Source organism: Dreissena polymorpha, chromosome 1, assembly GCF_020536995.1.
Source record: "Dreissena polymorpha isolate Duluth1 chromosome 1, UMN_Dpol_1.0, whole genome shotgun sequence".
Lineage (NCBI taxonomy): Eukaryota > Metazoa > Mollusca > Bivalvia > Myida > Dreissenidae > Dreissena > Dreissena polymorpha.
In genome coordinates this window covers 77,611,093-77,637,198 of record NC_068355.1, presented here as the reverse complement: position 1 = coordinate 77,637,198, position 26,106 = coordinate 77,611,093, and the positions used below count along the sequence as shown (strand labels likewise).

The window sequence follows — 26,106 nt, the reverse complement described above, 5'->3', positions numbered from 1 at the left end:
TTTGAAGAAGACTGACTTTTAAGTTGTACTTGTTTGAAAAGAATAAATATTTATTTTTAAGTTAAAACAGATTTGTCAATTTTTTTACGGTAGCTTTTGTTGTTGTGGGACATGTTGGAATACGTATGATTTGTGGTAGATGTCGTAAAGCGAAAGTCGTGATAGTGAACTACGTACGGTTTGCGGTAAAGGCTAAAATAAAGTAAACACGCGGATGCAGTTCAGGAAAATTGTAGTAAATTCGTAACGAAAGACGTATTTAAATGAGGTATTGATTAAAATTGAATAACACTTCCGAGAGGGGAATTTTAAAAATATTTGGGGGAAAAATATATACTCTAAAGATGGGGGAATGGGGCCAAATAACGCCAAATATTTTATCAAAGAAAAACACTGGACTGATCGTACATAAAAAATCTATACTGATTCATATAACTATAACTAACCGAAAAGCTTTTTCTCTTAATGTGTAAAATAACTCTTGTATCTGTTATTTACATCAGAACAAAACTAGCGTATATAAATAAATGCGGAGCATGCACATGATTCATGGCTATTTTTAGACGCAAAGGAGAGCTTCCCGCAGAAATTGCTTGTTTCCATTAGTCAAGTTGTCATGAATATAAATGATTTTCTGCAGTGTCTTAGAACTTTACATCATGTTTTTACGACTTCTATCGAAAATCGGTATCATCAATGTAAACATTTTGGCGTAGCAGACGAGAGAATGTTATTTAAAGAATGGCTTTGTTCAAGATTGGATTTTCGTCCGACAAATAATTTAATAAAGAAGAATCTGACGGTAAAACTGACGCAGATTATGATGGAAAAAGGGCCTTGGAGCTGTGGTAGCATGGAGCACACCGGTCAAGAAGGCCAGAATTTGATGACGTTGAATAAATGTCACCTGCTGTACAGACATCATTTGTTAACTGGTGATAAACAGTGAAATTATAACAAACAATTAATGTTGTTAAATAGTTTTATTTTATTTTTTACTCTGTGCATCAAAATAACTTTCTTGTGTTCACTAATTATTTACTGATAAAACCTGATTAAACAGTTACACGACACAATTGTGTTTATTTGCTATGTCATTTATGGTCTAGTAGACATCAGATTCGGACTAGTACATTTTAAGAGGAGCTGGTCCGATGATCTGGCTGTAAAAAAAGTTAATGTCGAACCCTGCATAGTCATACTAACAACTTGACCCGTCTCATTTTGTTACCCTATAATTCCTAACATTCCAATTTTATTGCTTTTTTATTGTTTGCCATTTTTCTAAAGTATCATATTATACATTTTTGCATTCCAAACTATTTTAGTATTTAAAGATTTTATGCAATAGATTTCAGTGATTTTTTTTGCTCAAATTTACAGCCGATTTTCGGCTGCTTCCCAATCGCAAAAATACACGTTTTTTCCCAAAAATCTGACCAAAATTTCCCAAAAAAAGCCCAACTTCCAAAAAAAAAAAAATAATTTTTTTTTTTTTTTTTTTTTTTAGAAAGAAGTCTCATATAACTTAATTATAATTTCTTACATCTAGGTCTCAACTTTATTTTTTAAACATCTTACAAAATATATAACTTGAATTTAGTCATTTTTGTCCATAAATCATTCCCAAACTTGCCACTTTTATTGATTAAAAAAAAAATCCCAATTTGACCAGACTCCTTTTCTAGAAAACTCCCTGAACATGCACTAAAAAACAATATCACTTCTGTTACTTATAATCCTATTTATATTGCTTAATTTTTCCCAATTTCATGGTTTATCGCGCTATTTTTCCCAATTTCACGGTTTATCGCGCTAATTTTCCCAATTCAAATGGCACAGGCTGTAACAAATTAAAGCAAAAAAAATCACTGGATTTCCATTTTAGATTCCGAATGAAAACCGATGCGATGTGTGCGCCTTTATTCAACAATCAATACATGAATGCTTTCCACACATATGGCCTGACATTGTACATGCTGCATAAATTGTGTGCGCTTTTAATTGAGACAAAAGCTCAACACAAATACATTTGCAATGTTGATTTGAAGCTAGAATTTGTTAACGCCCTCGTTACATTAAAATTTTGAAGTGTGTTTCAGATTACAAATTGTATGATACTCATTCAGGCCTTGAAAAATCCACTTGACTGCTTGGTAGGGCGAGTAAAGTTTGTTAAATACTTGGGTGAGTGCTGAGAAATATATTCAGTTGAGTGTTATTAAATGTTATGTTTTCCTTCCACTTCAAATTACCTTAATAATAATAATATAAGTATTTATATAAAAAACACAAACACACACAAACACACACATAGTTCTATTTCAGTCAATCCTATTTAGTTCAGGTTCGAATCAAAGATAATTGCTACACATAAACCACATAGGACACATTTAACGAGGTCATTTGTATATTAACACTCACCAAGTTTCTGATTAAATATTTTATCGAACGTCACTTCTCCCATTTTCATCAGATGTTTGTGCATGACACTCCTTACACTGAAACACAAATTAGCTTTTTAATTTCCATAAACATAACTGATAATTTCAAATATATCGGATTTGTATCTCATTCTCTGTTTAATAATATTCAACCGGTGCTCTAGTAGAAAAATCCCCTCAATTATTATCCAATTTGTCAGCAATTTATGCAACGCATTTCAACAGAAATAAACACTGGATCTACAAATATATGTACCTTGGATCAGGAAGAACAATTTTCTTGCTAGCTCGTGCGGCTGGAGTAGATTTGCTCTTCTCCATCGCCATTAAATAGCTCACGTCAGCTAGCACTGCTTCTAGATCCGCCATTTTGATGTATATTCCTGGTCTTCCCAATGTAAATAAATACTTCAATATGGGGCTTCCTTACACCCCGGGATGCACTTACACTGTTCTATACACTCGCAGATTCCATAGCTGCTTAATTTTATCCAAATTCAATCAAATCTCAATCCAAATCAACACTTAAATCACCCATAATATATCCAAAACAAATCGTGCTTTGCTTCCGCAAAATAGATGCAAATGTATTAATTATATAGCATAGCCTCGCGTAGAAGAAGCAAACAGTTGATTGGTCTATCGGCAAAGAGGGATCGATTTTGCAGCATCCGAGGGTTACAGCGCTTGTTCAGCCAACGTAAAGGCCTAGATATGTGATATATATATAGAGAGATATAAACATTTCGATGGAAGTGGTTTTAGATAAAACTATTATACAAACGTAGTGTGGTGTACATGTTTACATGTATTGATTTAATACACCACTACTGTCTGTGACACTACATGCCCTTTAGTATAAATTAATTTGTTTCGTGTGTTTCGTTGGTTTTCACAGATGATGGAATTTATGGATGCGCTACTTGATTTAAATCTTTTATAAACATTATTGTAATGTAAGTAGTTATAAACGTGACACGATATACATTATATAAAATCTTTAAAAAGTGTATTGTGTGTAAAAATTATCATTGAGTGAACCACAAAAGATCGAGCCTCAGACGCAGTATATCCAATTAAATCAATTAACAATTGTTCTTTTAATATGTGTATTCACATGAATCGGCGTACAAGTACGCTTCATGTTGCCTTCACGTTAATAAGTAAGCAGCAGAAGCAAAAACATACGCCATGGGTATTATCGATTCCTCTTTCATTTTTGGAAACATTTGAAAATAAATAGTAAATTCGGATGAACATGTAGTTCATGGTAAACATAGTTCTTGCAAAATCGAAAACAATAGCTTTAATGTTATTTACGTATGTCCAAGTCGTAAGGTTCGATCTAAGCAACGCTGAACGCCACAGTTGACGTTTTTCAAATACAGATCTGTAACTTTAACGCGGTTTCATGATGTTACGAACTTGGAAATCAGACGAAACATCGCAGGGAGAAAAGCGCACCAACATATTCATGCGTTATATATTATTGGTTAACATGACATCTTATGACTGAAGTACGTGTAGCACATTAATCAACGGCACGGTCTGGTAGTTTGACGCTTGCTCTGTAACGCGACAATCACGTTTCAATCATTAAATAGACTTGGTAACACACAAATACATTTTCGAAGGTGGCCTTTAAAGGGACCTTTTCACAGATTTTGGCATGCATTTAAGTTTGTCATTAAATGCCATATATTGATACACGTAAACTTTGGATCTAAAAAGATACAGTAAAAAACAAGAATAAAATTAAAGAAAGAAAAAAGTAACCCTTAACTGGAATCGAATCACTGAACCCTGAAGTGAATGTCAATCGCTTAGACCACTCGACCATCCGTGCTCTTACAAGGAGTCAATTTTTTTTTACTTAATATTTTAAGCAATCCTCTTAGTGTCATAAAATATAACGACAATTTTCCAAATTATTCAAGCGCTTCGCGCTGCAACGCTGTATTATTTTCAGGTTTTTAAATCGTCAAAAGATGCCTTTCATGGATATTAAAGAGCATGGTAAATGTTCAGCATAACTGTTTCTTTACCTATAGCATAACTATAACGAAAATTTGCGAATCTGAATTTAATTTTGTTAATTTGTCAAAACGTGAAATGGCCCCTTTAAATTATTTAATACTTTGAGTTTTGTTTTCTCACTTTACACACGAGTCTCCTTAGTTGAGCTTGTTCATGAGCCGACCGATATTATCATTCAGGATATTACTTAACCCATTTATGCCTTGTGGACTATATTTAGAATATTTCTCACAGAAATTCCTTTAAGCAAACAGCGCAGACCCTGATAAGGCGTCTCATCTGGGTCTACGCTGTTTGCCAAGGCCTTTTTCTAGACGCTATAGGCATAAATCGGTTAAGGAGTTTATTTGCTGTTATCCAGATGACAAATTCACTTGGCCCCAGTTTAGAAGGGTTGCCCTTTCTTCAAGTCAAAGTTCTTGATAGATTAACAAACACATTCATTGCAAAATGTTATTTAGAGAATAATAACAGGGTAACAAATACATAAATTTGTAACGTTGAATTTTGATTCATGTACAGAAAAAAACACTCTTGGATCTTGCTCAAAATCCGCCTGACAATTACCGGTATCTAAAATAAGTCATAGTTCGATACTAATGTAAACCACTTCATAAATCTGAAATGTATATGCTTTTCCTATTGTAAAGTTTTTCGTGATTTCAAATTAAGCGTTATATAATTCGCAGTCACTGGAGCGAAATTTTTATTTTGCAACACAAATGCTTCCATCTGGATGGTAAAGTTCGTATGTGTGGTTTTGAAGTTAATGGGTTTGAAATTATTTGCTTTCAGAATTTTTGATCATGACATAATGACTTAAATTTTGGACACACTGCCTATCATAACTTAATTTGATCGATGCCTGACATACATACGAAATCCAGATAGGGCTTAGTTGATTGTCGCGTGTCGACCTTCGAGGTCGACGCACGACATTCAAGCGATTCACGATAAGACACTCGACATTTGAAGTCGACATGTTACAATCAAGATTTGAGTGTCGCATATCGCGCTTGGTTTTAGAAAAAAACATATTGCAGAAAATCTTGACTGTCGACTGAATTGTCGACTGTCATATCGTGCGTCGCGCGATATGCGACACTCAAATCTTGATTGTCGCATGTCGACTTCAAATATGTCGAGTGTCATATCGTGCGTCGCGTGAATGCCGTGCATAACATCTTCTACACCTATGACTGTTAAAGGGATCTTTTCAAGGTTTTGGTAAATTGACAAAATTGAAAAAAAGTTGTTTCAGATTCGCAATGTTTCGGTTTAGTTATGATATTTGTGAGGAAACAGTATTAATAAACATTTGCCATGGTCTAATACAGCCGTTATATGCATCTTTTGACGATTTAGAAACCTAAAAATTATAAAGCGTTGCAACGCGAAACGATTGAATAATTTGGAGAGTTCTGTTGTTGTTGTTTAAATTTGTGAAACTACGAAGATTGCTTATATAACGTATAAAATACGCAATGTATGCTTGGCAGGATAGCTCAGTTGGCTTATGCGTTTTTACTTCAGGATTCCGGGGGTTACTGGTTCGAGCCCTGCTGCGGGCTTCTATTGTTTTCCTTTTTTAAATTTTATTTTTTACTGGAGCTTTTAAAATTTAATGTTTACATTTATCAATTTTAAGCATTTAATGACAAACTTCAAAACATGATATATAAAGCATTTAATGACAAACTTCAAAACATGCCAAAATCTGTGAAAATGCCCCTTTAAAATATCTTGACAGTGCGTGTGACAGTTAAGCTCGTCACTATGGTGGTTGTTTTTGTTCTGGCATATTGACTCTTTTGCAGGTCAACAATTTCAGAAAACGCCAGAACGACAAAAAGGGCTACACATGTTATAATTGTCGTATAAGCGCCCTTATTATTATACTTATGGTGAGTATACATGTTTATAAGTCGCTCGAGTTTGTGTGTTTTGCAAGTTTGAAAGTTTTCAACACGGCAACATGCTAAAACGACAAATATATCAACCTAAAAGACTCAAGTGTGTCAAATGGCGTACTTGTCACTTTGACTCCGGTGTTGTGTCATTCAAACAGTTGCATTTGTCATCCTCTGATTTTTTTCGGGTTTGAACGTCACAAGTACAAGTACGACACATATACAATCTAGAATTACAAAAGGGGGACATATGTAATAGTTGGCGTATTTGCGCCTTTTCTGTCGTTCTTACATGTTAAAATGTCTTTTTTTTTTCGTGTTGGCGTTTTTGCGAAGTTCTTCTAACCTGCTTTTACACCACAACTGCAACGACATATCATTATCATATGGAAGAATAAACCTGCCCTTTTGATTTGTGAATTATGACTTTTGACTTGTGACTTTTGACTTTCGACTTGTGAATTGCCTTTTTGACATAATTTGTTTTGACTGATTCTTTGAATAATATTTGTTTTTATAATTTATCATAAAACGAAATAGCATTTTGTGTTTATTGTGTTCATTTATGTAATTCTAGTTAGTTGTTCTAACAAAAATTGTTTGATTTATTCCATGTGTGTTAGTACCGGTACTTTTCAGTTCAAAGTTTGGTGCACATTGTTTTCAGTTTGTTTGTTTGAATGCGCTTTGTTGATAACTTGTATTGTGCCATTTGCTGTTCCACGTTTAGTTAATATTTTCTAGAGTTAGGCTGTCTGCAACAGTAAACAGGAGGCATATTACGTTAGATAATGTCTGTCCTATTTGTCTGCATGTATATCCTGACAAATCATGCACCAAACTGCTAATTTCAACACTTTTGAAGTTTGTATGGCATTAACTTAAAGTAAATGATAAAATTTGACCTCACTGTGACCTTGACCCAATCCGGACTTAACCTTGACTCAATTCAGTCTTGAACTGTACCCAATTCAAGCTAAACCATGACTCAATCCAGACTTAACATTGACTTAACTAAATCCAGACTTAACCATTACCAGATCAAGACTTAAAATTGACCAAATCCAGACTTAACCCTGACCCATTCCAAACTTAGCCTTGACCCAATCCAGACCTATCATTGAGCCTATCCAGGCTTAACCTTGTCCCAATCCAGATTAAAAATTGACCCAATCCAGATTTAACCTCGACCCAATCCAGACTTAACATTGACCCAAGCTAGACTTAACATTTACCCAATCCAGACTTTACATTGACCTGATTCAGACTTAACTTCGACCAAATGCAGACTTGACATTGACACGATCCAGACTATACATTTACCTGATCCAGACTTAACCTTGACCAAATGCAGACTTAACATTGACCCTATCAAGATTTAACATTTACCCAATCCAGATTTAACATTGACCCTATCCAGATTTAACATTTACCCAATCCAGACTTGACTTTGATCCAATGTAGACTTAACCATGAATCAGTTCAGACTAAACATTGACCCAATCCAAACTTAACCAGGACCAATTGTAGACTTGACATTGACCCAATCCAGATTTAAAATTGACCCGATTTTGACTTAACCAGACCAAATTCAGATTTAACCATGACTCAAATGAGACTAAGCCTTGACCCAATCTAGTCAAATATTTGAGGCAAATAAGTAACTTCACTGCTGCCCAAGTCCAAATTTGAAATGTGTTTTAGGTTTGATCTGTGAGATTTAAAATGTCATACATCTTGCTTTGTTTATGTGTTCCTTTTGGTTTCAAAAATAAATTTGAAATCTCTGAGGTCTTTTGCTCTGCATCCAGAACACGAAACACCTTTACATACATCTCATATAGGAAGTCGCGTCCAACTACTGCCCATGATGTTGTGTCAACATGACACAAACAATTGCACCACAATTTGACAATAGGCCTCTGGGACCTTAGCCTTAGAAAGAGGGACTTTGGTGTTGCGTGCGATTCTTGCTAGGCTTTTTTAATATTCCATCATCAGTTACTCTGCAAAAAAAACATGTTTTGGAAAAAAGGGCCTTTGTCCTCATAGTGCAACATTGACCTTGAAGCGAGAAATCTGTGTGATGCTCAAGACACATCATCTGGTAGAAGTGAACATTTTTGCCATGTTATATGAAAATCCTATCATTACTGATTTACTAATATTCGAGACACTATACACTACATTACAATTTGACCTTTGACCTCTAAGAGTGACATTGACCTCGGACCTTTTAACTTGTGAGTAAATGCACTTTCACGAGTTCTACCACGCCCATTTTTCTTTTTAAAAGTCAAAAGGTCAAGGTCACTGTGACAACAAGGGCAAAGTCTTTATACAAGAATTTTATCTGTGTGCTTTGACCTAAAACTTTCATCTTTTCTAATAACGATTATTTTCCTTAAAAATTCTGCTTTACTGTAACATGTACTACATTCCGTATTCTCCAACCATTGTTCGATAGTGCCCAAGTTTTAGGCACATAAAACAACGCCTTGAAAATGGGCGAGCATTCATGCAATTTGTGTATTTTCAATACGCAAAAATCAAATAAATGTATCAAAGTTTTAATTGTCAATGAGATCAGCATGATTGAAATATTTATTGCGAATACATGTATACGCAACATGTATAAGTACGCCACTACTATAACGTTCAGCCATTTTATTGAATTTGAGACGATGACATTAACAAATGTTGTGTATATGAACATAAGAATAATATCATAATTTTACAGAAAAGAAAAAAAATCACTGTCATTTTATATGACGATAGTCCGTATGAGTTCCGTAGAAAAGGGCTGCCACTGTTTATCTTCCTAGCATGTTCTCACAGGAGTATCGGTTTCTCCACAGGATGGCAGACCGTTGGGTGCAGGCAGTATCAGCGTCATGTGGCATTTGCACACCCGGTTTCAGGAATTTAGCCAATTCTTTAAAGTCTTTATTTTTGTTCTTCGGAATGGAGTACATTCGTTGAAGCAAATTACGTCTTGAATATCAACATTTGTGCCGAAATCTTGGCTATCAAATAGATCTGGTAAATGGAACATTACGTCAGGTTTTCCATAATTGAGCTCGTTATTCTTTTGGGTCTAATCGTTTGATTTTTCCAATTTTGAGCAATTCGATCAAGGTGTGTTTGAATTAGCAAAATTTTAAAATATTCAATTATAAGTTCAGATCTCTGATTCAAAGTTTTATTTGGCAAATAAGTTGGTACAACACATATAACCACGTCAAAAAGCGCCAAAACTATTTATAGTATGAGCCCAATTTTCATCTCGATTGCCGTTAAGGGTCAATATCTGAAAAAATAAAACATGAAATTAATGTGAACAGTCAGGATAATGTATGAACATTACAACATGATTTCTTGTATTTTATGTTCTTGCATTGCGTCAATGAATATTTTAAATGAAATGTTGATGAATTTTGTGTGTTTCAATCTTGAACACGCATGTCAAGGGTTTGCTTTGGATAATATATAAAATAATATATTTAGGACTGATAGTGCAGAAGGGTTGATGCTTATAGACACTCTCTTGAATATCTTACAGGATAGGTGTTAATTTCTTGACAAGTGAAAAACCAACAGAGTTTAAAACCGGACTACCAACAAATCCTCCAATCACAAGTAAAATGTGTTAACCACTCAGTCATTCTGCTACCCAGATCTTTGTTTTTGGGCGACACTGTTCGCAACATAATTTATGGGAATATATATTGAAAAATCCATCGACCCTCAAATGTATCAAGTGGTTTATAAATATAGCGAATAATGACAGCTTTCACAATCGTCATTGAAATAATAAATGTTAAGAAAATCTACACGTGAGAGGGCTTTGTATAACACTTACATTTTGAATACGACATCACAGTCGACAATACGAGATACTCAGTAGCCTTCCAGTCGCAGCTAACTAAGATGATAAGGATATGCTTTTAGAAGAGACTATGTTAGAAAGTACCTTAAGTTAATAAGAAAACTGTTATAGAATATAAAGCGTCTTTGTCTGCCATATTTCATAAAAAAACTCTCCGAATTATGTCACAAGTAACAAGTCGAAAGTCAAAAGTCATAAGTCACAAGTCGAAAGTCATAACTCTCAACTCAAAAGGGCAGGTTTATGCTTCCATATTATCCTCCAAACGTGATGGATTTCATGAAGAAAGAGAAGATACTGAGCACTACTCTTAATTGTTTCTCTCACAGACGTTCTTTGTTTCTCTCACAGACGTTCTTTGTTTCTCTCACAGACGTTCTTTGTTTCTCTCACAGACGTTCTTTGTTTCTCTCACAGACGTTCTTTCCCCTTCCATTTTAAGTAACCGCTACTGCAATGGTAGACTTCGGGCGCATCCATTTCAAGAATTGTTCAGTGACTTTCTTTACAATTCAATCAAGGGTCGTATTTATATTGAAATATTGCAGCGGCTAATTAAACAGTCATGTCGCTACGCACTATGGAAAAATGTTCCAAATTGACTCAATTTCCTGCATGTTAATCTTTAAATTTGATCATGATAATAAATAGTTCCTATGGCATGGCAGCTTTAATTGGAGCCGCTACATGAGAAGATTGGTATTAACCATATGCGGACAGCGTTACCACAGACCAGCCTGAGCAGTCGCGCAGTCTGCTCAGATGCTGTTCAGGACAGGGTAGCTCCTGACCAGGTTGTAGGAATGTGCAGGCTATTATTGAGCTCTGCTGTCCACATATTGACCCATTTGCGCACGACGTGGTTAATGCTAGCTATGCTTGTCGATTCGATGATAATTCATTAATTTTTAGGATTTTAAAAATGCAAATAAAATGTGCCCTGAGCATGATGAATAATTCTTTAATTTAGATAACTTTATAATTTGAATTATTATACACAAAAAGTTTACCTGCTTGCTTGGTAAATGTAACTGGTTGTGTCGTAAAGATTTGACAAGCCAGCGATGTAAATGCTATAGAGTATCTCCGTCCTTAAATTGTATGATTCTTTCTTCAAATACCCGATAGAGTCGTGTCCACAACCAGATCGATAACCCCTTCTGGCTTTCAAAACGCCACTATTGATAATTATTATCCCCCGCCTTAGGCAGAGGGATATTGTTTTGGCGTTGTCCGTCCATCCGTCCGTCTGTCTTTCCGTCTGTCCGACCGGCACTTTTGTGTCCGGAGCGATATCTTGGAAGTGCTTTGGAGGATTTCATTGAAACTTGGTATGAGTATATATATGGATAAGAGGATGATGCACGCCAAATGGCATTGTACGCTATCTGTTAATAACGGAGTTATGGTCCTTTGCATCCTGAAAAAAAGGCTTTTTGAGTGTCAAATATAACACTCTTGTGTCCAGAAGCATATTGACGGAGGATATCAATTCAACGAATTTGCTTGTTATTATTGTTAATGGTGTTGGTGGTGTAATCATAAGTAAAAGTAGTGTTTTTATCAGAAGCAACAGTAGTTTCGGTTGGTGATGTTATTGTAGCAATAGCAGCAGCTTCAGCAGTAGCAGCAAATGTTATAGTAGAAGCCAGTAGCTGCAGAAAAAGTATTACGTATATTTAAACAGGTAAAAATTGTCCATATTGCTTTATTATCGTAAATTTAACCGCAAAAGCAATGATACCGCATATATTCTACACTGAAATCGGATTATCCAACAAGTAAACTGATCTAATTGCACTGTTTGCATGACGTTCGAACCACCTAGGAGCGTGATATGAGTTATAAATATGCGTCAATTCTTTCGCTATGCGACTAAACAACACTTGTCCTTTATCCAGTGGGTAGATGACTTGTGCTATCTGCCTGAATTAAATCAACAAAACCACGCGGTAATATAAATGTAAAGCGTGTATTACCGGAAAAAAGTGCTCGATCGATATGGTTCCGGTGGCAAATTCTTTACAATTCGTCCCACGCCTTTGCACATACAAATGCTAGTTATTTAATTTTCAAAATAAGTCGCAAAAAGTCTCAGGTACACTAACTTAACTTCCCGAGTTTGCTTAAGAAAAAGGTTATTATTTAGAAAAAATGTATATAAAAAACGAGTTTCCGTATGCTGAAGCCAGTCTTGGTTTCTTTCGCAGTGAAAATAATTGTATTACTAGTATGTAAGTTGAATTTCTCCACCAGTGAGGTCTGTAGGAGTTGAAGCGTGTTGCTCTTTCCGTAAAGGGCTACGCTGGAGAAACTGGGGGGGGGGTATTCCCAGCCACTCCCATAGGTGTCGCCTGGTGGTCCTCTGTCTTCTATTACTGAGCTCGATACCTCACACAGCATTATTGGTCAGAATAGCCTTAGTAGTAAGACGTGGTGGTATAGCCATGCTTTAAACTTCCCAGGAAGGTTGATGCGGTCTATCTTCTTCAGGCCCTCATCTACATGGGTTTCCAGCTTTCTGACATTGTCGCTGTCCTGTAGGCATGCGTCAAACCATTTCCAAAGATATTTGATAGGTCTCTTCATTATGGATGGTATCTCTTCTTTCTGTACTTGGTAGGTAAATCTATCTCTCGGTTGCCCTTCTTGATCATCAAAGCTGCCTTAAATTTCATCCAGGCCCATGAATCGACGTCTGTCGAGCAGTAAACACCCATCTCGCCTGTAAATGGGTAGTATGAATGGTGAGGGTGAGGTCATCCACGAAGCCTAGACTTGATGGCTGGTAGATCCCTGATTCAGTCTTTGGTCCGCATGTCTCTCTGGGATTGCATTGATCAGATTCATTCCCACGATGTACCACATACACGGTGCATTTCTTTCTCCAACTTCTGTTAGTCCGTCAACTGGTCACTTACGGAGAACCGCAGTTAGAAACCATTCAGGTAGAGGAATCTCCTGTATGCTATGGTGGTTGTGGGTTGCCGATCGACATTTATCATCAGCATGGAGTCTCTCCGTCGTCAATTTTTCGCCCCTGAACCATGGGCATCACGGAAATGTGGAGCCACCGTAGCTTCGATATGAATGTTGATAGACATACTTATTCCAAGTTGCCTCTTCTCGTCTTAGCCACAACCGGCTGGACGACCGCTCAGCAGCTTGGCTTAGTGTCCGGATTATAATATACCGAGACTGTTGAGCGTCATGAACGATCGTCCGTATCGATTATCAAAAGCGATACGGATTAACTACCGGGAGTCAACCTCCGCGCAGAGATTTGACTTGAACCAGCATAGCTTGATGATAGCATTTCCACGTGGTACAATAGTTTTACTGTTGTTATTTTTACTTTTTGTTTTATTTTTTCTTGTGGACCTTAACTCATTTTTAAAAAAAAAAGTACTACTTTTCAGAATATAATACTTAAATAACAAAAACAAAAATCATACCACATCTGGTAGGATTTTCTTGTGATGGCAGAGATTGTATGTGAGAGCATGGAACGACAACTCTGCGTGGAGAATGACCGGGAGTATGGTTATGACGAAGGGCGATTGTCGAGTTGTGAATAGCTAATTAATTAATTAATAGTATATGTCACCTAAAACAATGCTCTCCGCGCAGAGATTTGACTGGAATAGTATGTTTGGCATGGAACGAAAACTCTGCGTTGAAATTACTTAAACAAATGTCAAATTATTTTTAATACCTTACTATAGTCTAGAGCACCTAGATGATGATCATCTCGTGGCCACGACATAGCTAACTCGTGGCCACGAGATAGAAAGAAGAGGAGAGCAATTTAAAAAAGAGAATTGAATGTCACCTCTATGCCACCGTACTTTTTCGCACGAGTTGTTGCACATATTTTCGGTCGTGTGTAATAGTTCACAAGAGTTTGATTCTAGAAGAAAACTGACTAGCTCACGATGAGAGCTGCACGGGATTTACGTGCTTTGACCATTCTGGTCTACATGACATTACAACGCCAGTGTCTCTAATCGTCGGACTACTAAAACATGTACTTGACATACATTTATTAATTTGAATTAAACACAATAAGCTACGATGACTATTTTGTTGATAGCATACCATGTCCTGTTTATACTCGCGGATACACTCATTGTTGTTGGAGAAACAGGTTGGTATTTACTTGTTTGTATATCATTGAAATATAAGAATAATAATAATAGAGTTAATAATATTCTACACTCAACTGTTTCAACTTACGGCCAAAGGTGTTTTACCTGTCTTGACATGGGACTTAGGATATTTATACATTTAATAGCATGGCTGCCATAGACGGTGCTGCAAATGCATTCTTATGTATGTAAGATTTAGTCAAAGCGCCGATAACACACGCATAATGAACGTGGGAAAAGAGGAGAAAAATAAACTGATCATAAATGGAAATACACTGAAAGTTCGCTTATTTTTTTAGACATGACTTACTTGTATGTATGCAATTCAATAACTTCAATCAAGTACAACAATTCGACATATTTGCTCGGGCTCATCGATTATCGTAATATTAACATCAAACAGTAAGGGTGTTCAATAATGTATTTGATAAAAAATTAGTATACAGCATTTTTTTTGTAAACAGCCGAGTGTATAAAATGTTACAACTGACAACATCCTCCTGAATTATGAACGGTATTCTTTCAGCGTTGTTGTTATACAGCATTTCTCGCACAAGGTACTTTAAAAATGTTAATAAATGTCGTTATATATTTTGGTAATGTTGCCTTTGTTTCTAGTAAGACACTTTGATCGAGTTTCAAATAGCTATAGAGATGAAAATAGTAAGTAGACGATTCAGCCTTATAATTGCACAATATTCTGTTGTTTTTTTGTGTTAATAAAATGCATTTGTTGAAGATCTGTGTTTATTTACGGGTATATGACACAATACCGTTGCAGGCGGGGTGCAGTGCTACGTCTGCATCTCTGAGGCAGAGCCGCAGTGTGGTGCTGTGTTCACCCTGGGACCGGCCAGTCACACCTATATAGGGCGCTGTGCTACAAGCTGTTACAAGTTTGTCGCACAGAGGGGAGACAATCAAGGTACACTGTGTGATGTTTTGTTCCGTAGACGAGAGAGTGAGAGAGAGAGAGAGAGAGAGAGAGAGAGAGAGAGAGAGAGAGAGAGAGAGAGAGAGAGAGAGAGTTTATGCACAAGCAGGCGAGATAAGTTATTATACCACGTGGTCCTTTATTATTGTCAAGCAAAACAGTGAGACGCAAAACAGATGAACTAGGCACACGTACATAACAAATAACAGATGAACTAGGCACACGTGCATAACAACCAACAGATGAACTAGGCACACAAACATAACAACCAACAGATGAACTAGGCACACGTACATAACAACCAACAGATGATCTAGGCACACGTACATAACAACCAACAGATGAACTAGGCACACGTACATAACAACCAACAGATGAACTAGACACATGTACATAACAACAGACAGATGAACTAGGCACACGTACATAACAACCAACAGATAAACTAGACACACGTACATAACAACCAACAGATGAACTAGACTTACGTACATAACAACCTTTAGATGAATTAGGCACACGTACATAACAACCAACAGATGAACTAGACACACGTACATAACAACCAATAGATGAACTAGGCACATGAACATGACAACCAACAGATGAACGAGACACACGTACATAACAACCAACAGATGAACTAGGCACACGTACATAACAACCAACAGATGAACTAGGCACACGTACATTACAACCAACAGATGAATTAGACACACGTACATAACAACCAACAGATGAACTAGACACACGTACATAACAACCAACATATGAACTAGGCACACGTACATAACAACCAACAGATGAAATAGACACACGTACATAACAACCAACAGATGAACTAGACACACGTACATAACAACCAACATATGAACTAGGCACATGTACATTACAACCAACAGATTAACTAGGCACACGTACATTACAACCAACAGATGAACTAGACACACGTACATTACAACCAACAGATGAACTAGACACACGTTCATAACAACAAACAGATGAACTAGACACACGTACATTACAACCAACAGATGAACTAGACACACGTACATAACAACCAACAGATGAACTAGACACACGTACATTACAACCACACTCATGAATAAAACTCTGGTCGCCGCTACGGAGCGGTCTATGAAAATGCAACTGATTTAAGAAAGTCCGAAACCTCACACCTGGCCAAGAATTATTCACATCATTTTTGTAAACCCTCTGCCATTTTTTTAGTCCCTCTAAATCCATAGATCATCAGTATGAGCATCTTTACCATTATAATCATGTTGTGAATATGTATAACATTCAGTCGTCATTGGTCCCTTATGCGCTACGTTTCTCTTTCACGGCCGTTAATCACGCGCGCGACCTGTTTTTTGCGATGCATTAATAAATGAGCCAATGCAACTTCCGAGGTGGCGCTCAGGCCCGGATGTTTTGAAATTCAATAGACAATTTTACAGGGTGATTAGGTTTTATATGCCTTTTCGACATAGTTCGCATCATTTTTAAAATCGGGCAATGTAGTGCGATTTAGCGAAGATTGATTCGTCCAAAAATGTACAGACACGTACATTCTCAACCCATTTAAAATCATGAGAACCTTTATAAGTTGTGGCATGGTGGAGTTTTAAAAAGCATTTCGATGAATTTTTCCTGTGTCTCGAGAACATGTCAACGGCATCAAACGATTGCGTACAACATACATTCGATGCTGCATGCACACAAATATTGTCTTCTTGCCGACGTAGTAGAGAATATTGCATTTTTCCAAAAAGAGATGGAGCCAATGCTTAGGAGGTGGCGCTAATGATAGGCGGTGGCGCCAATTCAGGATGTTTCAATTAACAGTCGTATCGCAATGACATTATCACATGACGTAGATTTGATAGATAATGTTATTTGTTATATTAAATTTATTTTTCAACGTACATAGAAGGCTAAAATCTTTACAGAACATAAACACAATCTATAATAAATAAGATGTAGTTTTTTTAGCTCATCTATTTTTTGAAAAAAAAATATGAGCTATTGTCATCACCTTGGCGTCGGCGTCGGCGTCCGGTTAAGTTTTGCGTTTAGGTCCACTTTTCTCAGAAAGTATCAATGCTATTGCATTCAAACTTGGTACACTTACTGACTATCATGAGGGGACTGGGAAGGCAAAGTTAGATAACTCTGGCGTGCATTTTGACAGAACTATGTGCCCTTTTTATACTTAGAAAATTTAAAATTTTGGTTAAGTTTTGCGATTAGGTCCACTTTACCCCCTATAGTATCATAGATATTGCTTTCATACTAGGAACACTCGCAAACTATCATAAGGGTACAGTAAAAGGACAATATGCATAACTCTGGTTGTCATTTTTACGGAATAATGGCCCTTTTTTGACTTTGAATATATGGTTAAATTTTGTGTTTCGATCCACTTTACTTCTTAAGTATCAATTGCTTTCAAACTTCAAATTCTTTCATGCTATCATGAGGTTACTGTACCTGGCAAGTTGAATTTTACCTTGACCTTTGAATGACCTTGACTCTCAAGGTCAAATTATTAAATTTTGCTAAAATTGCCATAACTTCTTTAGTTATGATTAGATTTGATTGATACTTTGGCAAAACTACTCTTACCTGACATACCACAATAGACTCCACCCAAACCATCCCCCGTGCCCTCCCCCCCCCCGATCCCCCCCCAATTTTTTTTTAAAGATCATCTCACAAATGACCACCACACCCTCACACTATACCCCCCACCCACCCCACCCCCCAATTTTTTTTTTTGAAACGGTTAAAAAACACAAATATTTATTTTTATTATTTTATGTTTGAAATACCGTCCAACCATCGCACCCAAGAACCCCCCCCCCCCGAATTCCCCCCCCCCTAATTTTTTTTTAAGATCATCTCACAAATTACCACCACACCCTCACACTAAACCCCCCACCCCACCCCCAATTTTTTTTTGAAACAGTTAAAAAACACAAATATTTATTTATATTATTTTATGTTTGAAATACCGTCCAACCATCGCACCCAAGAATCCCCCCCCGAATTTTTTTTGCATTTTTTCGCATTTTTTGAAGATAATGTAATAAATGTCCACACACCCACACTATACACCCCTCTTCACTCCACCCCTCCCTCCTTTGTGATGGAAAATGAGAGTTCCTTCACCTTTAAAAAGAAAATAGATGAGCGGTCTGCACCCGCAAGGCGGTGCTCTTGTTAAATAAATAAGTGATCAGCTCAATTAAGAAGTCACCAACATGAATAAAACATATTGTACGATATATACCAAAAATGTGTAATACTCAATCAAACCAATAACTTAATGTTTAACATTGCCAAAATAGTTCATCGACATCAATATTTGTATACAGTATGCTATTTCACGAAATACCGGGGTAAGTATAAGATAACACTTCTACTTGTAGTTATGATTTGTGGCCGTTGATCCAATGCTTATTTTACTAAAAGGCCAAGGTCAACGAATCTTAATTAGGCTCATTTATGTTGTTTTTCCCACCATAAACTTCAAACAATGAAGAAAGCTCGGTCTTTTACCGTTAACATTTTTGTATAATACATGTTAAATGTTGTTATCTTACAAAGACGAACGTTTAAATCCATCAATACATTATTAGAAAACATTTTTTTTCTCATTAAAAACGCAAGCGACTCAAAATTGCTGAAGTAGTCAACTTGCAAAAAATAATGTAAGTCCGAAAACAAAATAGAAACCATTACATAAAATACTTCACTGTAAAATAACTATGAATGTGCATTAGCGCCACCTCCTAATATGAGCGCCACCTCATTGGCATTGGCGCCATCTCTTTTTGAAAAATGCAAATTTGTCTATTAGATCGTCTAGAAGCCGATGTTTTTGTGCACTCATTAACTTGTACAGGTATAAAGCAATCGTTTTATGTAATGAGTGATTTAATTGGCAGGGAATTTGTTCGTCACACAGGCAAAAGACATCGATTTGCGTGAACGATTCTACCATGCTACACCTTATAAAGGTCCTCGCGTTTCCAAATGGGTTGTGATTGTATGTTTCTGTACATTTTAAAATGATTTTATAATCCCTGAATCGCACTACATTGGCCGATTTTTTTTAAAAATATTGCGAAATGTGTTGAAAAACATATAACACCTAATCACACTGTAAAATTATCCGTTAAATTTCAAAACACCCGGGCCTGAGCGCCACCTCGGAAGTTGCATTGACTCATTTGTTAATGCATCTCAAAAAAGAGGTGGCGCGCGTGATTAACGGCCGTGTCTTTGTCACACGCAAAATTGTGTCCCAATACTTTACATCGGTATGCAGTTCATATATTGGGTTGGTCGCAGCTAAACACCAGTGTTAGTTCAGCGATCAATAGTGTCTTGAAGAGAATTTGTGTAACGAACAAAATGCGAAACGCACTTATCCGGCATTCACAACCATCTTTGCAGTAAGAGGCCGTAGACGTTAAACAAAATTGCAAGAGCGACTCTGCATGTTATTATAAACCGTTCTGTCGTGGTCAATGTGTTCAAACGTGTATTAACGACAAAGGACACGACTATCGTTTAAATACCCAGGACACAACTCAAAAATGGTATTAACATTGAAAAATAACGTTTTAAACCTATACAATTGAAAAATATGTAGTCGGAGTGAAAATTATTTTCTCTGTATCTAACTAAATATGGTGGTTTTCCCGTTTATTCTTTTCATCCGTTTGTAAACATCGATTTACATCTTTTTACGGAATACCGTAAATGCCATCGTGGTTACACATATAAATCCAGAGGGCGAAAATGCGAGAACGCGAGAGTACGATGACGAGAATGCGACACTACGATGACAACAGTGCGACAATACGATGGCGAGATCGCGAGAACGCGATGGCGAGAATGCGAGAACGTGATAGTACGATGGCGACAATGCGACTGTGCGATAACAACAGTGCGATAATGACAGTGCGACAATACGATGGCGACAGTGCGATAGTACGATGGCAACAATGCGAGAACGCGAGAGTACGATGACGAGAATGCGACAATACGATGACGACAGTGCGACAATACGATGGCGAGAATGCGAGAACGTGATGGCAAGAATGCGAGAACGCGATAGTACGATGACGAAAATGCGACAATACGATGACCACAGAGTGACAATACGATGGCGAGAATGCGAGAACGCGATGGCGAGAATACGATGAAACGATGATAGGATGGCGACGGTACGATATGAATATCGCATCGTCGCCATCATACTATCGCAAAGTCGCCATCGTATTGTCGCACTGTCGCATTGTCGTCATTGTACTATCGCATTCTCGCATTCTCTGGATTTCAATGTGTAACCACGATGGTCCTAACGGTATTCCGTATCTTTCTAGTCGTGGTTGTCTATGTTCTTCTTCAGCGATAAGTCATGACTGTCTTTGTCATATTGCAGCGATAAGTCATGACTGTCTTTGTCATATTGCAGCGATAAGTCATGACTGTCTTTGTCATATTGCAGCGATAAGTCATGACTGTCTTTGTCATATTGCAACAATAAATCATGACTGTCTTTGTCATATTGCAGCGATAAGTAATGACTGTCTTTGTCATATTGCAGCGATAAGTCATGGCTGTCTTTGTCATATTGCAGCGATAAGTCCTGACTGTCTTTGTCATATTACAGCAATAAGTCGTGACTGTCTTTGTCATATTGCAGCGATAAGTCATTACTGTCTTTGTCATATTGCAGCGATAAGTCATGACTGTCTTTGTCATATTGCAGCGATAAGTCATGACTGTCTTTGTCATATTGCAGCGATAAGTCGGGGCTGTCTTTGTCATATTGCAGCGATAAGTCATGACTGTCTTTGTCATATTGCAGCGATAAGTCATGACTGTCTTTGTCATATTGCAGCGATAAGTCATGACTGTCTTTGTCATATTGCAGCGATGAGTTGCGGCTGTCTTTGTCATATTGCAGCGATAAGTCATGACTGTTTTTGTCATAGTGCAGCGATAAGTCATGACTGTGTTTGTCATATTGCAGCGATAAGTCATGACTGTCTTTGTCATATTGCAGCGATAAGTCATGACTGTCTTTGTCATATTGCAGCGATAAGTCGCGGCTGTCTTTGTCATATTGCAGCAATAAGTAATGACTGTCTTTGTCATATTGCAGCGATAAGTCATGACTGTCTTTGTCATATTGCAGCGATAAGTCATGACTGTCTTTGTCATATTGCAGCAATAAGTCGCGGCTGTCTTTGTCAAGTTGCAGCGATAAGTCATGACTGTCTTTGTCATATTGCAGCGACAAGTCATGACTGTCTTTGTCATATTGCAGCGATAAGTCATGACTGTCTTTGTCATATTGCAGCGATAAGTCATGACTGTCTTTGTCATATTGCAGCGATAAGTCGGGGCTGTCTTTGTCATATTGCAGCGATAAGTCATGACTGTCTTTGTCATATTGCAGCGATAAGTCATGACTGTCTTTGTCATATTGCAGCGATAAGTCATGACTGTCTTTGTCATATTGCAGCGATGAGTTGCGGCTGTCTTTGTCATATTGCAGCGATAAGTCATGACTGTTTTTGTCATAGTGCAGCGATAAGTCATGACTGTGTTTGTCATATTGCAGCGATAAGTCATGACTGTCTTTGTCATATTGCAGCGATAAGTCATGACTGTCTTTGTCATATTGCAGCGATAAGTCGCGGCTTTCTTTGTCATATTGCAGCAATAAGTAATGACTGTCTTTGTCATATTGCAGCGATAAGTCATGACTGTCTTTGTCATATTGCAGCGATAAGTCATGACTGTCTTTGTCATATTGCAGCAATAAGTCGCGGCTGTCTTTGTCAAGTTGCAGCGATAAGTCATGACTGTCTTTGTCATATTGCAGCGACAAGTCATGACTGTCTTTGTCATATTGCAGCGATAAGTCATGACTGTCTTTGTCATATTGCAGTGATAAGTCATGACTGTCTTTGTCATATTGCAGCGATAAATCATGACTGTCTTTGTCATATTGCAGCGATAAGTCATGACTGTCTTTGTCATATTGCAGCGATAAGTCATGACTGTCTTTGTCATGTTGCAGCGATGAGTCATGACTGTCTTTGTAATATTGCAGTGATAAGTCATGACTGTCTTTGTCATATTGCAGCGATAAGTCATGACTGTCTTTGTCATATTGCAGCGATAAGTCGCGGCTGTCTTTGTCATATTGCAGTGATAATTCATGACTGTCTTTGTCATATTGCAGCGATAAGTCATGACTGTCTTTGTCATATTGCAGCGATAAGTCATGACTGTCTTTGTCATATTGCAGCGATAAGTCATGACTGTCTTTGTCATATTGCAGCAATAAGTCATGACTGTCTTTGTCATATTGCAGCGATAAGTCATGACTGTCTTTGTCATATTGCAGCGATAAGTCGCGGCTGTCTTTGTCATATTGCAGTGATAATTCATGACTGTCTTTGTCATATTGCAGCGATAAGTCATGACTGTCTTTGTCATATTGCAGCGATAAGTCATGACTGTCTTTGTCATATTGCAGCGATAAGTCATGACTGTCTTTGTCATATTGCAGCGATAAGTCATGACTGTCTTTGTCATATTGCAGCGATAAGTCGCGGCTGTCTTCCTGAGCTTAAGACCATCCCACAATGTAGACGGGCCCGTGATGGGGACATCGTAGGCACAATCTGCGCCTGCAACGGAGACTTTTGCAACAAATCGCCGCGTGACACGAATGTCCGCATCGCATGTGCCTTAGTTGGCAGTATGACAGCGTCGTGGATGATTGTTTGGTACCTTGTGATAACTTGACAGTCTTATTCAGAAGCGAGTTTCGAAAAAGTATTTTTAAGGACATACGTCAAGTTTTCGACCAAAAAGGTTTCTGCTTTTGAAGAAAGTAAGAGCAGGTGTGATTAAAAAAAATACTTTTTAAAATTAGTTGAGATTCAGTTTAAAAAGTGCGCATATGAGAAAAGCGAAGTGTAGTTTCGAACAAAAACGTTTTTCTTGTGGATGACGTAGGTACTTTTCTTTTCTTTACGTTAGCCATATTGCATTAAAAGATTATTTTGCATAAAACCATCATACATGTTTAAATCACTCTATGTTTCGATTTGATTTGTACTTTCCTGCTGTTGTTTGTTTTTGTAGAATTATGCGCACACGGATTGAGTAGATAGCTCAATAGATGGTATCCAACTGTTATTGACTTTGAGTTTTATGAGTATGAATATATGCTTCTCAAAAGAAACCTAAACCTTTCATTTAAATTAACGTAAAGAACTCCTCATTTTAGATCAACATGTCACCGAATATGTTAAGATATACTTCTCAAACAAATGTCGGCGTCCACGTAATCCTCTGGTTAATGTTAACCTTCAACATCTCCATAACGCTGTTAACTCTTCGCACATGAGTTCATTGTCATTATGTAAGGTCACTAACCAAGTTCCATAACTCTGACCTGCAATTTAGCAGAAATATGCCCCTTTTTGCTCAAAGAAACTTCATGTTAACGTGTTCGTGCAAGTACTCCATATTTCTATATTTACTAAGATATTGAAATAGAGCTTTGCATTAGTTAAGGATCTTTATGAACATTTACTCACCTATACTTGCAGAAATAAGTCTTAGCAGCATTTACGCATGATTTAGCCTCGTAATGTATTTAGTAAAGTTAGGTTTCACGGTTTAAGTAGTTGAAATTCAGTTCGCACGCAACAAATGCATATCCCTGTAACTACTTCAGATGTCTTTAGGATCATTATGCGAGGTCACAGACCAAGGTACATAACGCAAGTATGTGGAATGATGCCCATTGTTGTACTTGGGAATTTTAGATACACTTTTTGGGGCCAACATCTTCTAACTGTTGTCGACATGCAGATCTATCATGGGGTTGCATGTAGGGCCAGTTAGGTGAAATTGGATCTTTTCGATTTCAGTTGTGTGCGATGATTGTTTTCGTAAATTGCTAAGATGAAGATCTTGCTTACAAAGTTACTTACATTCAGCAAAATCAATCGGTAAACAGTTGAGGATCTAGTTTCCTGGCATGAGACTATTTCCTGTTTAATTTATTATTATTCACTTTTAAGTTTACTGCTACATGTATTCAAGATCAAACATGTCTTTGTGGTAGTTATATCAGGTGACAAAAAATTATATTATACTTTAAAAGCGCGGAATAATAATCGAGCAAACTGGCATGGAACAACTCTTGTTTAAAAGCGTGTGGACATTTTCTTCTCAATGTCAGCTTTGCGTTCGCGCCAGTTTCAGTTTGTATAGCGCTATGCCCTGTGGGTAAAATCCAATACTAATAATCATCGAACGAAAACAAACATGGCGTCCCTGGTTACGCTCCAAACGAGGCGCTATCGGTAGCAGGTGCTAAAATATACATGTCAATAAACTTGTGACTTGTTCATTGACATTTTTATTGGAACTTAAACGGACATAACCAATTATTGAAATATGTTAAGTATACGTTAATGAATGAGAGAACACTGAGGGACCGCTGTGTTAAATTTTGGGAATTATATTTAACCATCACAGGTGAGAATTGTCTTCATCTTCACAAGTTTGTTATCGCAGTAGGATAAATAACAAGTAGCCATGTCAGTTTATTGCTCTGCGTTAAGATTCTTTACACAGGCGGATTTTTCAACTGATGCAAGTATTGTTTGGGTGAATAATAAAACATTATTATTAGACTTATAACAGTTGCGAAATAAATTATATATTTATATATCAATTGAAGTAAACACAAACAATTTAACTTTTAAACGTTAGTGTGAACGAAATCTTTACGCCGTAAAATGGTGACTACAGTATGATAGCATAAAAACTTTTCTTAATGTTTTAAACTGACTTGAGCGCTATATTAAATGGTGTGTTTGAAGCGGGTCATTAGTAGTGGACGAAATTCCGACGGGGTTCATTTGAAGTAATACCTTCTTAACGGTATCAGCTCGCTAATTGAAAGTGTAAAGAATGTTAACACGGTGTATCAGCTTGCCAATGGAAATCAGATATAGTTAATTCACTGAATGCTCGTATTAATATGGTATTAATCAGTTTTGATATTCGGTGTTCAATCTCATTTATATTTAACAATACGATTAATTAAAACTATAGTGTGAATATAGAAAGATGATTTGAAAACGTGTTATTTTATTTGTTACGACGCAGTAATTAAACCAGGGACCTATACAAACAATTTTGTACAGGTCCCAGGAGCTTCCTGTTTAAAAACAGTATTTGTTGATAATGTTTACTCATTTGCAGTTGCATGTATTTGAAATAGTAAATTATCCGTGCAATGTGGGGGAATAAATCAGTGAACTTTTGTTGACAATGATGTTTACATACAAAAACTTGTATTTACGCAATTACGAATAAACAAACAATAAATCCAAGATATGAGATTAAATAGAATGAAAAGGAGGTTTTAATCCGCTCAAGAATTGTTCACGGATTACTATCAATTCTTTCGAATATATTGTCCGACTAAGGCGCCGTGGTAAACTGACAATCGTTTGTTATCAGGCTCCACACCTAGAGAAAGATTTGCGATTTTCCTGATACATATTAATCCCTTCATTAGTGAAACATCCAAAACCTAGATAAGCTTATGTGAAAAAACCAAAATCGAACCGATGCATACGTACGTAAGAGTATGATCGAATATACGTGCATGATTTGATAA

The 26,106-nt window shown here is 36.9% G+C and overlaps 3 protein-coding genes across 9 annotated transcripts in view; 1 reads left to right on the top strand and 2 right to left on the bottom strand.

Annotated features, from left to right (window-relative positions):
- Nucleotides 1–3,152, bottom strand: part of LOC127836523 (beta-adrenergic receptor kinase 2-like) — a 417,424-nt gene extending 414,272 nt beyond the window's left edge. For all 4 annotated transcript variants that reach the window (XR_008028815.1, XR_008028811.1, XM_052363173.1 and 1 more), the window contains exons 1-2: nt 2,701–3,152; nt 2,425–2,501 (exon numbers count right to left, since the gene is read on the bottom strand). Coding sequence is in view for 2 of the 4 variants with exons in the window: in XM_052363173.1 (XP_052219133.1) it covers nt 2,425–2,501; nt 2,701–2,813 (190 nt within the window). In the remaining 2 variants the exon portion in view is untranslated. The remainder of the gene's footprint in view (nt 1–2,424; nt 2,502–2,700) is intronic.
- LOC127836334 (uncharacterized) overlaps nt 1–26,106 on the bottom strand; it is a 493,739-nt gene that overhangs the window by 18,871 nt on the left and 448,762 nt on the right. The gene's annotated exons all lie outside the window — the stretch shown is intronic.
- The window catches only part of LOC127836591 (uncharacterized), a 62,286-nt gene continuing 50,320 nt past the window's right edge, over nt 14,141–26,106 (top strand). Inside the window, exons 1-3 of one of the 2 annotated variants that reach the window (XM_052363287.1) lie at nt 14,141–14,427; nt 15,210–15,353; nt 22,999–24,953. Coding sequence is in view for 1 of the 2 variants with exons in the window: in XM_052363278.1 (XP_052219238.1) it covers nt 25,069–25,085 (17 nt within the window). In the remaining variant the exon portion in view is untranslated. Of the gene's footprint in view, nt 14,428–15,209; nt 15,354–22,998; nt 24,954–25,023; nt 25,086–26,106 lie in introns of those variants that run through there. The other variant, XM_052363278.1, reaches the window with a different exon arrangement.